Raw genomic sequence first — 16,363 nt, 5'->3', positions numbered from 1 at the left:
AAACTTTCCGATCCTCGTTAAATTTTTCCTGGATGTGCTGTAGAAAAAAACAACTGTAATCCACTTAAATGCGTCTCCTCGGGGGAAAGCGTCGTCCTTGAACGTGTTCGTCAAATCTCAGATGGGCTCTGTTGTTTTAGTATTTAGTCCTTTTTTATTGTTTTTCTCTTTTTCTTTCTTTTTTTGTGGATCCTGAACGTTTGAGTTTGCGGTGCAAAGCCTGGAAGGTGTGAGTGAAGGAGGTGGTGGTGTTTTTTTTTTTTTTTTTTGATAAATTCTTCATAATCTGTGGCCTAAAAATAACACAAAGTCTCTTCGTCCAACTCCTGCGTCTTCTACAATCGAGACGTAAAAATGACAACATCTGTGTTCCTGTTCTTCGTCTGTTTCAGTTTTTCTGTCTTTAGTGATGTTTATGAATATTAATTATGACTATATTTACAATTTTAATGTCTCTATATCAGATTTAAGCAATTTCTTCTGGAGAGATTTTGTACCTCGGGTGGCTGGATAACACTTTTTCAGTGCATTACAGTATTTTTACCTTTTAAACATGAGCTGTTTTTGTCATTATATCGGTATCAAGTCCAGTATTGGACAAGCTGATCTCTATTTTGGTACAAACAAATGTGCGTTATCTCATCTGAATGTTGTCCTTATGTTTTGTTCATTTTGACGTAACATAACCCTAACACCCTAACCTTTAACTAAGTTCATGCCCATCATAGACAAGAATACCCTGTACTAAGTTAGGGTCATGTGATGATTGGGTTATTATATTTTTAAGACTTTCTGGCCTGGTACACACTGAGAATAACAAGCTGACCTTTATGTGCAAAACGTGCGCTTTCTAAGGTTGGGTATGGGTTCACATTCAAATCAGTACCATTGCCCGACTGTACCATTACTCTCCGATATAACAACTGTGCAGTTTAGGGCGTGTTCACACCTAACAGTGCTAAGTTGGCCCGCACATGATGGAAATTTGCTGCATCGTTTTAATATTTTTGCATTCACAAAGGCAAATATGAAATGCCAAAAGACAGCGCCCCCTAAAGCCCGGCAGGTTCTCCATTGAGGATCTGAGAGAGCAACGTAAGACGACTTACACCACCGTGGGTCTTGAGGCCCCATCTCTTCCTCCTCCTCCTCCGCAAGAAAGATTGCTCATTTAGCCTAGCTAGCATCGTCATCCCAGAGCACCAACTCACTGCAGGCACTGCCCGTGGTTGAGAAACAGTGTTCTGTGGCGCTTTTTTTGGGGTGACAATGCTCAGCTAAACGTGCTAGTTTTGCCTGAGGAGGAGGAAGAGGTGGGCCCTGCCAGACACGGACAATGGACGCAGTGTTCTCATTTCCAACACTACAGATTGGATGGAGTTCGCTCCCAAGTGGTCCAAGAGCATTCACACTGACCCAAACCAACCGTAGTTAACCCACCAGGGTTTTATTTAACCACACTAAAAAAAAGCCGTTGTGAACACACCCTTATTGTGTGAAACATTAAGTCATAAATCAGCGTGAAATCGTCGTCTTCCTCTTGGACTTGTGCACTCATACAACTCAACTTCAAAGCTGAGAACATTTATTTAGACCCATTGAAATAAGCAGACTAGCATATGTGAGCCACTCTCTTACTTGGATGCGTCTTCAGGTACCGAAATTTGGCACTGATTTTATGATGTGAATTGATAACTGTAAGTCAGCTGGTACCATTAAAGGTAGTGAGTTCAGTACCCAACCTTAGTGGTTCCTTTTATATATTATGGACTTGATTCTGTAACTCAAAATGAGTAATTTATCAAAAACGCTCCCCTGACACCTGCCAATTTTTGCCCTACTGCCAAACTAATCTAACAATCCTCTTACAAAGTCATCATGATTGAATGTGTCTATGCAAAAAAAGACAATAAAATGCACCAATGGAGGTAAAGCATCCAGATATTTCTACAATATTTACACTGGTGCGTCAGACGCTGCCTCACACTTCGGTGAGCTTTTTCCCCTTGTTCACACAGTTCTGGCTCGGCGCCATGCAGTTGGCAGTTCTAAGGTTTGCTTCCCTAAAGTTATCAATGCTGTTTTTCAAGTCCTCATCGATCTCCATGTACTCCGACTTGCTGATCACCGAGGAGCTCCGGCGGCTGGAGTTGGTGTCCGACGCCAGGTTCTGGTGGCTGACATTGAGCAACAAGGCCTGCTCCTCGCCCTCCGTCTCCCGGTGGTAGAAGTAGTTGAAGTTGGACACGATGACGGGCACCGGTAGTGCGATGGTTAGCACGCCAGCAATGGCGCACAGCGAGCCCACGATCTTCCCTCCAATGGTCACAGGGTACATGTCCCCATAGCCAACAGTTGTCATGGAGACCACAGCCCACCAGAACGCATCCGGGATGCTGGTGAAAAATGACTCCTTCTCCTCGGCCTCAGCAAAGTAGACAGCGCTGGAGAACAAAATCACACCAATAAAGAGGAAGAAAATAAGCAAGCCGAGCTCCCGCATACTCGCCTTCAGAGTTTGTCCGAGAATCTGAAGCCCCTTTGAGTGTCGGGACAATTTAAAGATCCGGAACACTCTCACCAGACGGATTACCCTGAGAATAGCCAGAGAAGTGGCCTGCTCTCCTCCTCCTTTGCCCGCACTTGTTGCCGTGTCTTGGTCGTCAGCCAGCTCTGTGCCGAGTGTGATGAAGTACGGAATTATAGCCACGATATCGATAGTGTTCATCATGTTTTTAAAGAAGGCTGCTTTGCTGGGGCAGGCGAAAAACCGCACTATCAACTCGAAGGAAAACCAGATGATGCACAGTGTCTCCACCACGAAGAAAGGGTCAGTGAGGACATTTGGCTTGTAATATATAGTAATGTTCCCCACAATCCGCATCCGGTCATTGGGATCCTCTTTCAGCTCCGGAAGAGTCTCCAAACAGAATATGACTATTGAAATGAGAATAACCATCACAGAGACAATGGCGATCCCCCGGGCAGGTCCAGAACTCTCCGGATGTTCAAAGAGGAGCCAGATCTGCCGCTGGAACTCCTTCTCTGGCAGCGGCCGCTCTTCTTCCCGGATAAACCCCTCATCCTCCCGAAACTTCTCCATTGCTTCTGCACCGAGTTCATAGAATTTAATCTCCTCTGAGAACATATCCAGAGGCACGTTCACCGGTCTCCGCAGCCTTCCTCCGGATTGGTAATAATACAAGATGGCGTCGAAGCTCGGCCGGTTGCGGTCAAAGAAATACTCATTTCGTAGGGGGTCAAAGTACCGCATTCTCTTCTTGGGGTTCCCTAGGAGGGTTTCAGGGAACTGGGCAAGGGTTTTGAGTTGGGTCTCAAAGCGAAGCCCGGAGATGTTGATGACCACTCGCTCGCAGCAGTCGTGGTCATCGTGGTCGTCGTCAGGGGGGTAGGGGTCCTGCGGGTGACCTGGGAGGGTGGAGGTCTCGTCCATGTTTTCTGTGGACACCACAGTCATCCTTCCTGGTGTGTGTAGGACAGGAAGAGGAAGTGGTCTGAGGAGCAAGAGGAGGAGGTGGAGTGGGGCAGGTCGGAGGGCAGGAGCTCCTAGTGAGACCGGGATCTGCGGATTATCATCATCGTCGTCATCGTCTCCTCATTGAACGCCTTCTGTCGATGCTTCATCCGTCACCTGGAAAATAGGAAACCAACCAAGTCTGGTGTTAAAAAAAAAAAAAGGAAGCGGTTTGATGCACAGAAGCTTCCTGTTTGTCAGAAACAGCAGCCAGAAAAAAACACCCTGCAGTCCAGAAGCCTGTGCTGCAACTGCTGTATATTTTACCGCATACATCAGCATTCAAGTTTGCAGTCCTGCTGCGGCTCCGTCTGTGCGCACGTCAGGAGCCGCAGTTTCACCTCAAACACACATTTCACACGTTCACAAATGAATGAATATGACAATGTGACGTGGAAATGAAAGAAGATGGGAGTTGGACATGTACCTGTGCTGAGTTGGAGCAGATGTCCTCGCTGTCCTCGATGTCCACCTGCACCACAGCGGGGCTTTAATACTGATATCCCTTTACAGTTTCTCTGAAATATTAATAGACTATGTTGTCTTGGTCAACATCCGTATCCTCTTGGTGTAGGTTTTCAGCGTCGAGGAGGAGGAGGAGGAGGTGGCGGAGGAGGAAGAACCGCGGCTCAGCAGCAAAAACCCGCACTGACAGTTTTCAATGAGGACCATGCTGGAGAAAGGAGGAGCACAGATGGAGGGGAGTGATGGAGCAAATGTGGAGGGATGGATGTGATGGAGGGAGAAGTGGGAGGACTGGACACTGCAGCATCAGCAGAATCAACGCCGGCGTTGTTTTTCTTTTCTTCTTTTCCCTCCCTTCCTTCCTTCCTTCCTTCCTTCTTCCTCCTGCGGTGTTAAAAAAAAGAGAAATCAATTAAAAAAGCCGAGGAGAGCGAGCAGCGAGACGACGACAGCAGCAGCAGCAGCAGCAGAGGAAACACGTCTGTGGTCGTTTAGAAGCATATTGCAGGATTTCATGGAGAGTGAGAGGAGAAGTGAGTGAGAGAGAGAGAGGGGGAGAGGGAGGGGTTAGAGAGAGGTGGGGTGAGAAAGTGGAGAAGAGGAGGTTCGACGCAATGCAGACACTGTAACACAGTGGCTGCTACAGTACTACCGTGTGTGTGTCTGCATATGTGTTTACTTTGTATTTATACATGTTTATATGTGTGTGTGTGTGTGTTTCAGGTATTGCTCATGTCGTGGCGACCGGTCTTAATAATAACCCTTTGAAGGTGAAGTCATGTCCTCAAGGTGAGGACGATGTTAGGTTAGGGTGAAAGGTAAAAATGGAAGTCAATGTCATGTCCTCTCAAGTCCGGAGAAACCAGACTGTGTGTGTGTGTGTGTGTGTGTGTGTGTGTGTGTGTGTGTGTGTGTATGTTTGTGCGTGCGTGTGCGCGTGTGTGTGCTTGTATTTGTTACCTTCTCTGTCATAAACACTGACCTTGTCAGGACCAGTAGTCATCATGGACACCAAAAAACCTGGTCCCAATGAGGCAGACCCCCTTTTAGTTCGGTTCCATTAAGGTTTAGGGGTTAGTGTGTGTGTGTGTGTGTGTGTGTGTGTTAATAACATGATGCAGCATCAGCACCAGACTCGTCTCCTTCATCCATCACCACGTGACTTTCATCATTAAACAATAACAACAACAATAACCATAATAATAACGATGATGCAGCAGCAGCTGTTCCTAATAAAGCGGTCACACCAGCAGCGGGCTGGTTATGCAACCGTGTTGTCGTTCAAACTCCACTGCAGGTTTTTTCAGCTCTTCACCTTCACCGCGCTCCACTTTGCGACAGTCACTCCGACTGCGTGTAGGCATAAATGCACTTGTGTTGCCATGGCAACAGGGGGAAAACAGCCCTTTTTTCTCTCCCCCCAGTTCATTCATTTATTTATTTATTTACTCACTCACTTTTTTAGTCCTCCCGGGGGGGTCAAACACAACAGGGAGGAGTCTGTGTCTTTTGGTTCCCAAAGACTGGGTCGGGATCCATAAATGGGTCACGGGAGATTATTTTTGAGTCCGCAGAAACAAATGAGCAGAATTTGTCATTTAGAAAATTAAAAGAAAACATTATGAGGTCAAATATTCAATGGAGTGAGAGACACGAGTGTGACCTTGTGTGCGAGACCTTGTGTTGACTGAACTATATTTGTCGCCACAGTGTGAGTTTGTCGCTGTAGCCTTGCGACAGCTGGACACGTCTCCGCCGTCGTCTCGCTGTGTGTCGCAGGGAATTCCTGAAAACTTAAATTTAGCCTGACGACATTCCAGTGAAGGGGGGAAAAAAATCCTCTGGAAGACGGGACACGTAAAAATAAAATTCCTTCACTCGTCTGCGTACAGTTCTGGAACACGGCGCCACCTGTGGTGAATGACGTCCCGCACGCTTCTGACCTCAGGACCCAATGCTATGTTCCGATAAAACAGTGAGGCGTGTCGATCTGTTGACATGACCTTTGACCTGAAGGGTTTAATGCACAGAATATAATCCAGTTGGATTTTAGATGGTGAAAAAACAAACACACAAACAGATGTGGAGCAGTGATCAGAGGAAGCTTGCTAGCTAGTCTACTTAGCCAGCTAGTTAGTTAGTTAGCGGTCATAACAACAGTAACAAACATTAGCTAAAAACATAATATTTTAAATACACATAAACCAGTGCTGTTACTGAAAAATCTTTCCCAAATACCAGTGCGGCTGTTAGCATCAGGCTAACATCACTTCTAAAGACGCTGATTTAGTCGCCTACCTCTGTTTCATTCCACCTCAGTTATGTGCTTGTAACTGTAATGTATTAGCGTGCAGTGCTATTAGCATGTATAGCCCCGCCCACTCTAACCCATCACATAAAGAAGTATACTCAGTCATTGGTTGCCAAACCACCAGCTCAATTAACTTGAAACCCAGAGCTGACGTGATGAATTTTATTATATTTAGTTTAATTTTCTCACTTCAATTATTATTAGGGATTATATATAGTTAGTGGTTGTACAGAAATCCTGGCCGTTTCTTAGCACGTAAATGTTGCATATAACTGCATATCACGGCGGTCGCTTTACGGCAGAATTATTACACGACCATCGCAGGGTGAGAAGAGACAAGAATTTGATAATAACGGACTTTAAAAACATAATGTAAGTCAAATATCCACAGGTTCCGTCATCTAGACTTCAACACATCTCCACTGTTGAAGCAAGTCGAGACATTTTTGAGAGTGTTAATGGAACTTTCAAAAAACTGTCAAAAACAAGACAAAAAATCTCTCTTGTAAGAAATCTTCACTTAAAATTAGTATTTTAGTTGATGAAGTAAACTGACTTTAGCATACTGAAGTATATTGACTTCACAAGTTAAAATCTTAGAATTTATTTTATTTCCAATTTTTCTTTTTAGGCCAAACAAATACTTATTTAATGTTTTAGAAAATAGTATTTCTGTACCAATAGTACCATTAACTTATTTCTTGCGCTACATCAGCTGAAAAACAGCTGAGGTTACACGGAACACGCCTTCATGCAACGTCACACCGGAAGCACCCGTTTACGTTTGGACTCTGTTTTGCCTCGTGTTGATGATCCGTGACGACTGCTGCAGCAGTGGCGGCGGCTTCTCACGCCTCTGTGCTGCCGCTATAACCAGCCAGGTGTCAGATTACAAATGCTGCTTCAGCCGCCCTGAAACTGAAGATGGAAGACAAAGCCACACCTCAAATCCTCCTCAAAGCGAGTGGAAAGTTTAATGTGCACTTGAACTTTGGAGACGGCTGCATTCCTTCCATCAGCGAACGCCGACAAGTGTTGTTGTGAATTCCACCTCGTTAGTCTGTCAGCGAGCGGCGGCCTCACCTGCGATCACAGATTCTGCGACTGATTAAAGAGACAGGCAACTCTTTTCTCAAAGGTCAATCAACCAATCAGGACGACTTTAAGTCATTATCCTAAACAAATCCCATCAGTGTGTGGTTTCACGTGTGGGTTCACTCTGCATGGTCACCTGGGTCTTGCATTACTGATGCCTCCTGGAGCCAAAGAACGATCAAAATCCACATGTGTGGCAGAATCGTTTGACCCTGGATTGATTTCTGTGATATCAAAGACAACCTCGCTGGTCAAAAAAACATTTTAAACCCAGGCTTAAGGAGAGAATTGGGAATGGGATATTAGAGTAAGACCATGCTAAAGACCGGACTACCAAATCCCGTCTGTAACCAAACCGAGTCCTTCAGGTCCTTCTGTCTGGACAATGATACTGTTCCATGTTTTGTGTGATTATGTTTTTGTGCCATCAAGTTTTTTTAATTTGGGCCACATGTTGGTGCAGTGTGTTGTTGCCTCACAGCAAGAAGGTCGCTGGTTCAGTTCCCAGATCGACCGAAGGTGTGGGGGATTGAATGGTTTTTGTCTCTGTATGTTGTCCCTGGATGGATGGATGGATAGATGGATGGATGGATGGATGGATGAATGAACGGACAGACAGACGGACGGATGGAAAGATGGATGGATCGTTGTCTTTGTTCATCCTTGGCATCACTGCAAATGGGGTGTCCCTCTGCAGATTACCATTTAGCCTGGTCACAATGTAAAGTTAGCACTGTTATTGTATCATGCATTTGCCATGAACTAGAACTCATTTTCAATGTAACACAAATGTAAACATTGTGTAAATGCTAGCTGGCTAATGTTAGCTAGCCCCTCTAGGCGTTGTTGTCCCATTTGGAGCCACAACATTTCTGATGTTCCGCAAAATTATAACAACACATTTGGTTCAGATGAAAATAAGTGGCGAAATAATCTCAAAATGACCAGTACTTACTAGCACAGTGATTGTGGAATCATATTCAGGTACTGAAATTCCTTTTTCAGTGAAAGTTCATTTTGAAAGGATGAACGTGTAAGTGACGGAACTTAACAGCAAAAAAAAGAACAATAAAACGGACACACAAAGGGTTAAGAAGAAAATTCTTGCTTCAGTAAAGAGTGGCAACAACGTACACTGAGGGGATTTTCTAAATGTAACCCTGCTCATGAAATCTACATGTTAAGTTTACCTGCTAGCTTATGTAGCTAAACTGTCAATGCTGCTTTTCTAGCGCTAGCATCAGCCCCAGGTGAGGAGTTGTGGCTTGTGTTGACTCTCTTTGCTCTTCAGGCCAATACCTCTGCTGTACTGTGGAGTGTTTACTGAGCTGTGTACTTTAATGTACTCTGGTCTTCATGCAGCAGAGAGAAGGAGGAGGAGGAGGAGGAGGAGGAGGAGGAGGGATGCCTCAGCATCATGCAGAGCGACGCTCCATCCCCCATGGCAGCACAGCACACTGCCCTGTCATCTCCTGCCTCGTGCCTGAATCGGGGCAGCGTACTCATTAAGCCTTCCTTCTTTCCATGGGGCTCTCCATCGCACTCTGCTCCATCCTCCACCTCCTCCTCCTCCTCCCCCCTCTCTCTTCCCCCTTTACTCCACAGCCACCATCTCGTCCTGCATCTCCTTCATCCCCTCGTTCCTCGGCTCAGTGCAACTCTCGGGGCAAAAACCTCAGGAGATGCAGAGAGCGAGAGAAAATCCGATGAAATATTTATCAAACAAACGCGAAAACAGAATGGAATTGTGAAGCGGCGCTGAGCGTGATTCAGACGTAAGCCGGTCTGAGTAATCACAGAAAACTGAATTAATGTCGACACTGAATCGTCAGAGCATACTAATGGGAAGTGATCGCAGTGGTGTATGTAATTATCGTAGAGTAAATGTATGAACATGGCTGTTTATGCTGCGTTCAGATGTGACTTGTGTGGAGAACACAGGTCCTGGGAAACAACATTAGCATGCGCCTAATGTTTAATTATAAACACTCAGTTGGGAAACTTTTGCAAAGACAAATTCAATTATTCAGAGCTCTATACGACTAAAATTGCAAAAAATGTACATTATTGTGCTAAAGTCTGAAGCCATGTTTTCATCGAGTGGAACGGTATTTTTTGTGGTTTTATGAGGAACAGTTGCAGTTTTGACGTCATGTTGAGACAAACGGGAAAGAAACTAGCCGCTGGACGTCCTCCACTGTTGTCTGTTGTCTCACTAATACGACGTCATGCTGCGCATCTTGCCACACTCCGCCCTCCAAGTAAAGGCGCCGTTCTCCGTGGAAACGCAAGCCTGACCCAGCCAAACCGTGCCATACCATACCAAACCAACCTGTACCACGATGGAAACACAGCACGAGGCCACCGCTAGATGCTTCCAGATGTCAGAGAATCCAACTTACGGCGTGACACAGAGCTGCACTGTTAGCTGCGGTTTCTACGAAAACGTAACCAGGTTGTCGTCGTTTTCTTTCACAGAAATGTATCCATTCTGACCTGAACTCATTCATTCACTTAACCGGTTGAGCCGCTCACTCTCAGGACGTCACATGCTGTACTTAGTTAAAGAAAGACGATAGAAAGATGATCTGCTCTTCACTTTCACGCATGGATGAGTGAATGAAGGGAGGACGGCATTCAAAGCAGCCGCAGCAGCAGCAGCAGCCGCAGCAGTAGCAGCAGCAGACTTATGAATGTAAGAAACCCCCCGCCTCATTCATAAACACACTTATATAATAAGCCTATGCAGATCTCCCCCTTCCGTCTTTCTTTCTTTCCCCGCAGCTATTTATATCCACCTCGCAACGCGGAGCGGGAAAAGAGCGCGGCCAATTCATGCAGCGCCCTTCAAGACCAATGCGCGGCCCCCGGGGGCCCGACTTCAGGGAGCTATTATTAGAGTCACGTCACGGGAGAGCCAGTGAGGAGAAGAGGGAGGCGAAGTGACAGATGGGGGGGGGAGGAGGGAGGAGATAATGGACGTATGGTATAGTGCTGCTGCTGCTGCTGCTGCTGCTGATGGTGGAGGAAACGTGAGAGGAAATGGCACAAAGGAAAACGAAACTTAAACGGTGGAGATGCAGAAGGAACCTGGAGATTCATGATCAGGAGATCTTGGAGATCTTGGGTCTGCCTTTAGCCTCGTTTGCATCTTAAAGCATTTTCACCACAGAGCTGATTAGCATGTGGTTACTTCTTCGCTCCAGCAGTCGGTCGTGGGCCTATCGTAGAGTGTACGTGACGTCTTGTGACCAGCGTCGCGCTGTATGCCTAGAGTTGCACTTTGTGGACATTTCATATTTGTAAGGACGAGGCAGCCATGATGCAAAGTATCTGGCTTTATACTCTACTATATTTAAAGGAATACTGCATTTAGCTCTGTATTACTAGAACAGTGCTAGTATTTTTGGAAAATTTTGCTTCCTAACCTCAGTTTCCCCTGAGTTGAGAAATATCTTCATTCTTTCTTTTGTCACGTGCCCACCAGTGACACTTGGTCCTGTTAGCGTAACTGTTAGCAAAGATGGCGGACACTGTTTACATTCTGGGAATGAGGTCCCGTCCCCCCTACGAGTGGGTCTAAATAGTGAGCCATTAGCGTTGCAGTTTCAAGCCCCGGACCGAGTGTAGTATTTTATACATCTATTTATATTCTCTGTCAGCAACATGTGGGATCAATAAAGTCTAATCTAATCTGATCTAATCTAATGGACACCATTTTAAATTTCAATCTATAGAACCATTAGTTCAGCTAAAGTCCAATGCTGTGTGATTCCACGCTCACTGTGCTCGTAACTTCTGGTAGTTTTGAGATAAAGCCTAGAGAGGCTAGCTAACGTTAGCCAGCTAGCATTTCACACAATGGTAACATTTGTGTTGCATTGAAAATGAATTCTAGTTCATGACCTTTTGTCACTGTTGTTTTAGGTTTTACGGAAGATAAAGAAGAAGACAGGAAGTCGTAATGTCATCTATTGAGTGCTTTTTTTTTTGTATTGCAAAACACAAACATAATTAAGGGAGTGGGGTTAGAGGTCGCGCACGCGGCACTGATTCACAGCAGCAGCGCGGCCATAAATCGCGTTTGTCGTCCTTCAGCGGGATTTAATGCGCCGCTCAGTCTGAAGGTTTCACTGAAAACATCTGAGCGCGTCGATGTCCGAGCGGCGTTTTAATCATCGTAACGTTGCCTCACAGCTGACACGTCGTCGATGAGCTGACAGATGTGGACGCTCCGGAGACGGCAGTAAGTCAGCGAGCGGCGGGGACGAGAAAGTCAACGTCAATAACTCAAACTACTCACAATGAACCTTTTATAATGATAACGTTTCACATGTTTTTAATGCTTTAGCCCCAAATTTGCTGTAAACTTCCATGTTTTTACATAGAAAACAACGTCATCCGCAGAGAAGATTGTGAAGGACAAAGGAAAAGTGAGATCTTTAATTATTGAAAGAGCTTTTAAAATGGATTTTCCTGCAGTCACACTTTATGAGTTGGGAACGCTGAGTCAGCGTTTCCATCTTCAGCTGCTTCCTGCTCACGTTTACTCTAAAACGACATCATCTGCATACATCTGTGCAAAATACTCACATCTACCCCAGAGGGTGGTCACCTGACACCTGACGTGGACCTCGGGATACCTGGTCCATCATCACGCCGAACTACGATCATTAACGTGGATTTACTCACATTCACGATCCTTATTTTAGAGGAAAAATCCAGTTCTTTCATGCTTGTGTGTTCACACGTGAATCCACTTCCTCTGCGTTGTGCACCAGCAGGAACGAGCTGCACATGAATAAATGATGTTTGTGATGCATGTATTACAGCGGCGTCCAGCAGGGGGTGGACAGAGTTTTCTCTGTGTGACACACACACACACACACAGAGCCGCTCTGTGTTTGAAGTGAAAAGCAGGTGATCTACTATTACTACTATAACTACTACTGGTACTACTATAACTAATACTGTTACTACTATTATGATCATAATAGCTCATGGTGTTTAAATGCTGTGATTGGTGGTAATATTGAACTATTGTTGACGAGGGACCTATTTAGAGCTTCAGCGTGCACACACACACACACACACACACACACACACACACATTAATGGAGTATTAGTGTGTTATAAGTGACAATCACATGAAAGGAATTGTAAAATACATCAAAACCTAGATTATAATCTCAACTCTTTTGTCACCGCCTGATGGTTTGTAACCTTGAACCTTTCTCCAGACATTTATGTCATAAAACTACTACAAATCATAATAATGATAATAATAATAATAATAATGATAATGATAATGATATCAATAATGATAATGCTTTGTCTTGTTTTGTTTTGTAAAATAACAAAGACGACCTTCAGGGAATCCCTGCGTACAGCCTCTGTCTGTGTGTGTGTGTGTGTGTGTGTGGGTGCTATTTTTAGACCACTCCTCCGTTCTTTGAGGGGATTCTGGAGTCTATTTTCTGCCAAGGGTCGTGGTCGTTTGCTCCATTTCCTGTCCGCAGGAGGAGGCGGCTCCTGCTGCACTTTGACTCATCAGTGCGTGACAATTAAACCTGTGTGTGTGTGTGTTTGCGTGTGTGTGCATGTGTGTGTGCGTGTGTGTGTGTGTGTGTGTGTGTGTGCGAGGAGGCTGACATATGCTCGGCTGCATGTTCCCGTCCTCCCCCTGTGGCTCGTTCACTGATGGTATGACCCGAAAAAAAAGAAAATGACAAAGATAAAAAAACACACACTCTAAGACGAGGTGACCTTGATTTGCTCTTCAACAGCAACGAGAAAACGTTCACTATTTACATTTCCAGGCAGAAATCACAGACCAATACACAGTAAAGCTCATGTTTTATTGTACAGGTACATTTTGATTTAAAATCAATTCATTTTTATTGAGTTTTCTCAAAAAACAACATTTTTTAATACATACACTGTTTAATTTAAAATCTAAAGGAACACTCTCTTCATTTTCTGTGAGATTTTTGTTATAAGTGATGAAATCAGTAAAGATTTTCAGCTAAATATTTAATTCACCCCCGTCCCTTCATTATGTTGTGCAGTATGTATATGTATGTGTGTGTATATATATATATATATATATACACACATATATGCATATATATTAATATAAACATGGACACTTATCTTACATAGAGCTCCTTTTTTATTGCACCTTGTGTTGAGTTTTGTTGTCATATTTGCTTTTTTAAATTGTATTTCCTTTCATCGTGAAGCACTTTGAGCTTGTGACGTAATCATCACCAAATTGACTGCATCCAATTCACCATTTACAGAGAATATACCACAGCAGACGTCTCAAATATTTGATATTTAATATTACATGTACCGTGGTTTTTACTAGAGCATATGTTTGTAGATATATCTCGTGCGATTTCCGGCCACAGGGGGGCGCTTTTACTGACGACGACGAAGACGGCGACGTATCAATAGCTTAAACAAGCACACACTTCACTACCTCGGCTTCGGGGAGTTTGCTTCATCTGACCTCTGCACTGATTAGTGCGGGTCACGCGGAGGACACACACACACACACACACACAGAGATTTGTTCACTCAGACCTTCCGTATCCTGGCCTCCTGTTACCACTCGCCACACGGGAGATGAGAAGTGAAACCAACTCAATTATTGATGAGGAGTGGAGCTGAGTTTCAGAGACACAAAGGAAGCGTGCGCTCCGGTCTACGACCAGTGGTCGTTTGCTTCCACTGAACTCTGATGTTTGTTTTCCCAAGACTCAAAGAACGCACGTGTGTTCAGGAAACACCACCCGAGGTTTCCAGACGTCTATATTTTTTATAATGTAAAGGCTTCGGAGCACAATAAATATGTTATCTGAAAGGGTCCATTGATTACTTTCTAACTGGAAATTTTATTGCCAGATTCTCCCAAGAGAATATTGTACATTAGCCTGGCTAACGTCAGACTGTATCTCAGTCTGGAAAGAGTGTAGTCGCCTTCCAATTTCGGGAGGCGTGACCAAAATGCCTCTGTGCGCAGTTGGATGGACCGACAACCAATAGCGTCAGCAGACGTGGTTGTAGTCGTTTTATAGCAGCGATGGCTATCTAATAATGGTGTTTAGCGACTTTGGCCCAAGGGAGCAAGTCGTTTAAAATGGACGCAACAGCCGAATTGAAAGACAGTTGTCCACAAAAGCGGCTTGACGTCGCTTTATCTGTCATAATCGCGTTAACCCCGCCTCCTGCGTGCCCGGGGAAAAAACTGTTTGTGATTGGATCCTTGGGGACTTATTTAAAGTTCTTTATCTAACTGGAGGAGTCTTGATCTGCAATAATCGACAAGACAAAGACATATCGTGTAACCCCCAAAACCTTGACTTTTGGCCTTTGACCACTCTAATTTAAAGACTTAATCATTGAGTTTGAGGGATTGTGCCTAATTTGACAGGTTTCTACGCAAACATTCATCAAATAATGTGTTCACAAGATGATGTATGAGACATCACTGTGATAATAGATTGACCATAACAATCTATTAATTTTACTTATACTAACTTTGACTCTGACTTTGAGATATAACAAACACATACTGTATTTTGTAAGGCAGCAGTGACCTCACCCTTACATCTTTCACCACAACATTTTAACTAACTTGTCCTCAGGTCCAATTGAACATTTCTACCAAATTTGAAGAAATTCCATTCAGATGTTGTTGAGATATCGCAGTAACATAAATGGGACAAACAGATGGACACTTAATCTCGGGGTGTGACCAAAGACTTCCAAACATAAACAATGCTCATACAATTGCTTCATTCTTCAAGTTTGTTTTGGACAAACACACAAATACAACCCCTCAGTCTTGGCCTGTTGCCACAGTGACCTGACGAACAGATAAGTTTTAAAGACCAATAATGACTGCTGATTCAGCATCGACGGTACTAATGGTCTGAGCTCACTTGTGGTTTTTCCATTTGCCGTCTCAGCTCTGACCCTTTAGAGCCTGTTACTTATGTAATGGATCTGTTTCCCTGCAACACTCAGTCATTACTTTTGAATGAGGCAAATAAAAGCAGCAGGGAAGAGGAATATCCACTGGAACGCCATGACAATGCACCATACATACAGTATATATATATGGTGCATTCCATTTGTAATAGGAATTTGGAGATTACAATAAATAGCACTGTTTAATTTGTTAACTGTAGACATGTTTCTACCCTGTTTGTGTGCATAAAATACCACGCAGAGCGTTGTTATTAACTGAGCCCAAGATCTGTTTCTCCACTGGAATGTGGTGAACTTGGGGGTCAAGTCAATCCCAGTCCCAACATCTGAGTTCTGATGTGTGAATGGAGCACAAGAATAGTCTGGAAGCTCAATGTGAAACCATGGACACCAAACAATGCTACGCGTCACTGGTTCAGGAAACAAGGAGTTGCTAAACAGACATTGAGAACGACGGAATGGACCCCAAGAAATCACAGCAGAAAGCCAGGATGCCCAAAGACTAGACGGAGGGACGACCCTGTGATCATGCTTGGTTTTGCAGGTATTACCACCCAAAGGGGCATGGTTCCTCCTTCTTCTTCTCCTTCTTCTCCTTGGCTGTTCTTCGCTGACAAAGACTAATGGGGTAGTTCACTCTGGCTGCATGCACTTTGATGACAAGCGTGGATGTTACCTTTAGGCCTGCACATGGTGTTTGTTTAAAGGTGGAGCCCGGTATGCACTCGGACTCAGGCTCAAGATTCGACTACGATGGCCCAGTAAACTGGGATGTCCAAAGGGAGGTTCTTGGGCTCTAGGTTTTATTACGGACTGTCCTTGTCCTCACATGGTTTAGCCCGCCTGCTGAAGCGGTGTACCAGGGTGGAGGCGCTTGGTGCCAACACTTGACAGTTTGGAGGAAGGATGAGGGCCACTGATGGATAGTAGGGTAGACAGCAGACAGCAATCAAGGAACT

General features: G+C 44.5%; 1 protein-coding gene across 1 annotated transcript; it reads right to left on the bottom strand.

Moving 5' to 3' along the window:
- Positions 1-426: 426 nt before the first annotated feature.
- Positions 427-4,484, bottom strand: kcna1b (potassium voltage-gated channel, shaker-related subfamily, member 1b). Its single transcript, XM_058624616.1, has 2 exons — positions 3,963-4,484; positions 427-3,652 (listed from the first exon to the last, which is right to left on the bottom strand). The coding sequence occupies exon 2, from the start codon at positions 3,476-3,478 to the stop codon at positions 1,982-1,984; it is 1,497 nt and encodes a 498-aa protein (XP_058480599.1). The 5' UTR covers positions 3,479-3,652; positions 3,963-4,484; the 3' UTR covers positions 427-1,981.
- Between the last annotated feature and the right edge of the window lie 11,879 nt (positions 4,485-16,363).

This window comes from Solea solea, chromosome 3 (assembly GCF_958295425.1).
Source record: "Solea solea chromosome 3, fSolSol10.1, whole genome shotgun sequence".
In the NCBI taxonomy this organism is placed as follows: domain Eukaryota; kingdom Metazoa; phylum Chordata; class Actinopteri; order Pleuronectiformes; family Soleidae; genus Solea; species Solea solea.
The sequence above is the reverse complement of the archived record's forward strand: the minus strand, read 5'-3'. Positions and strand labels throughout refer to the sequence as shown.

What these genes read in the sequence shown, in the direction of transcription:
- kcna1b (XM_058624616.1), bottom strand. Translation starts at nt 3,478, where the DNA reads ATGACTGTGGTGTCCACAGAAAACATGGACGAGACCTCCACCCTCCCA.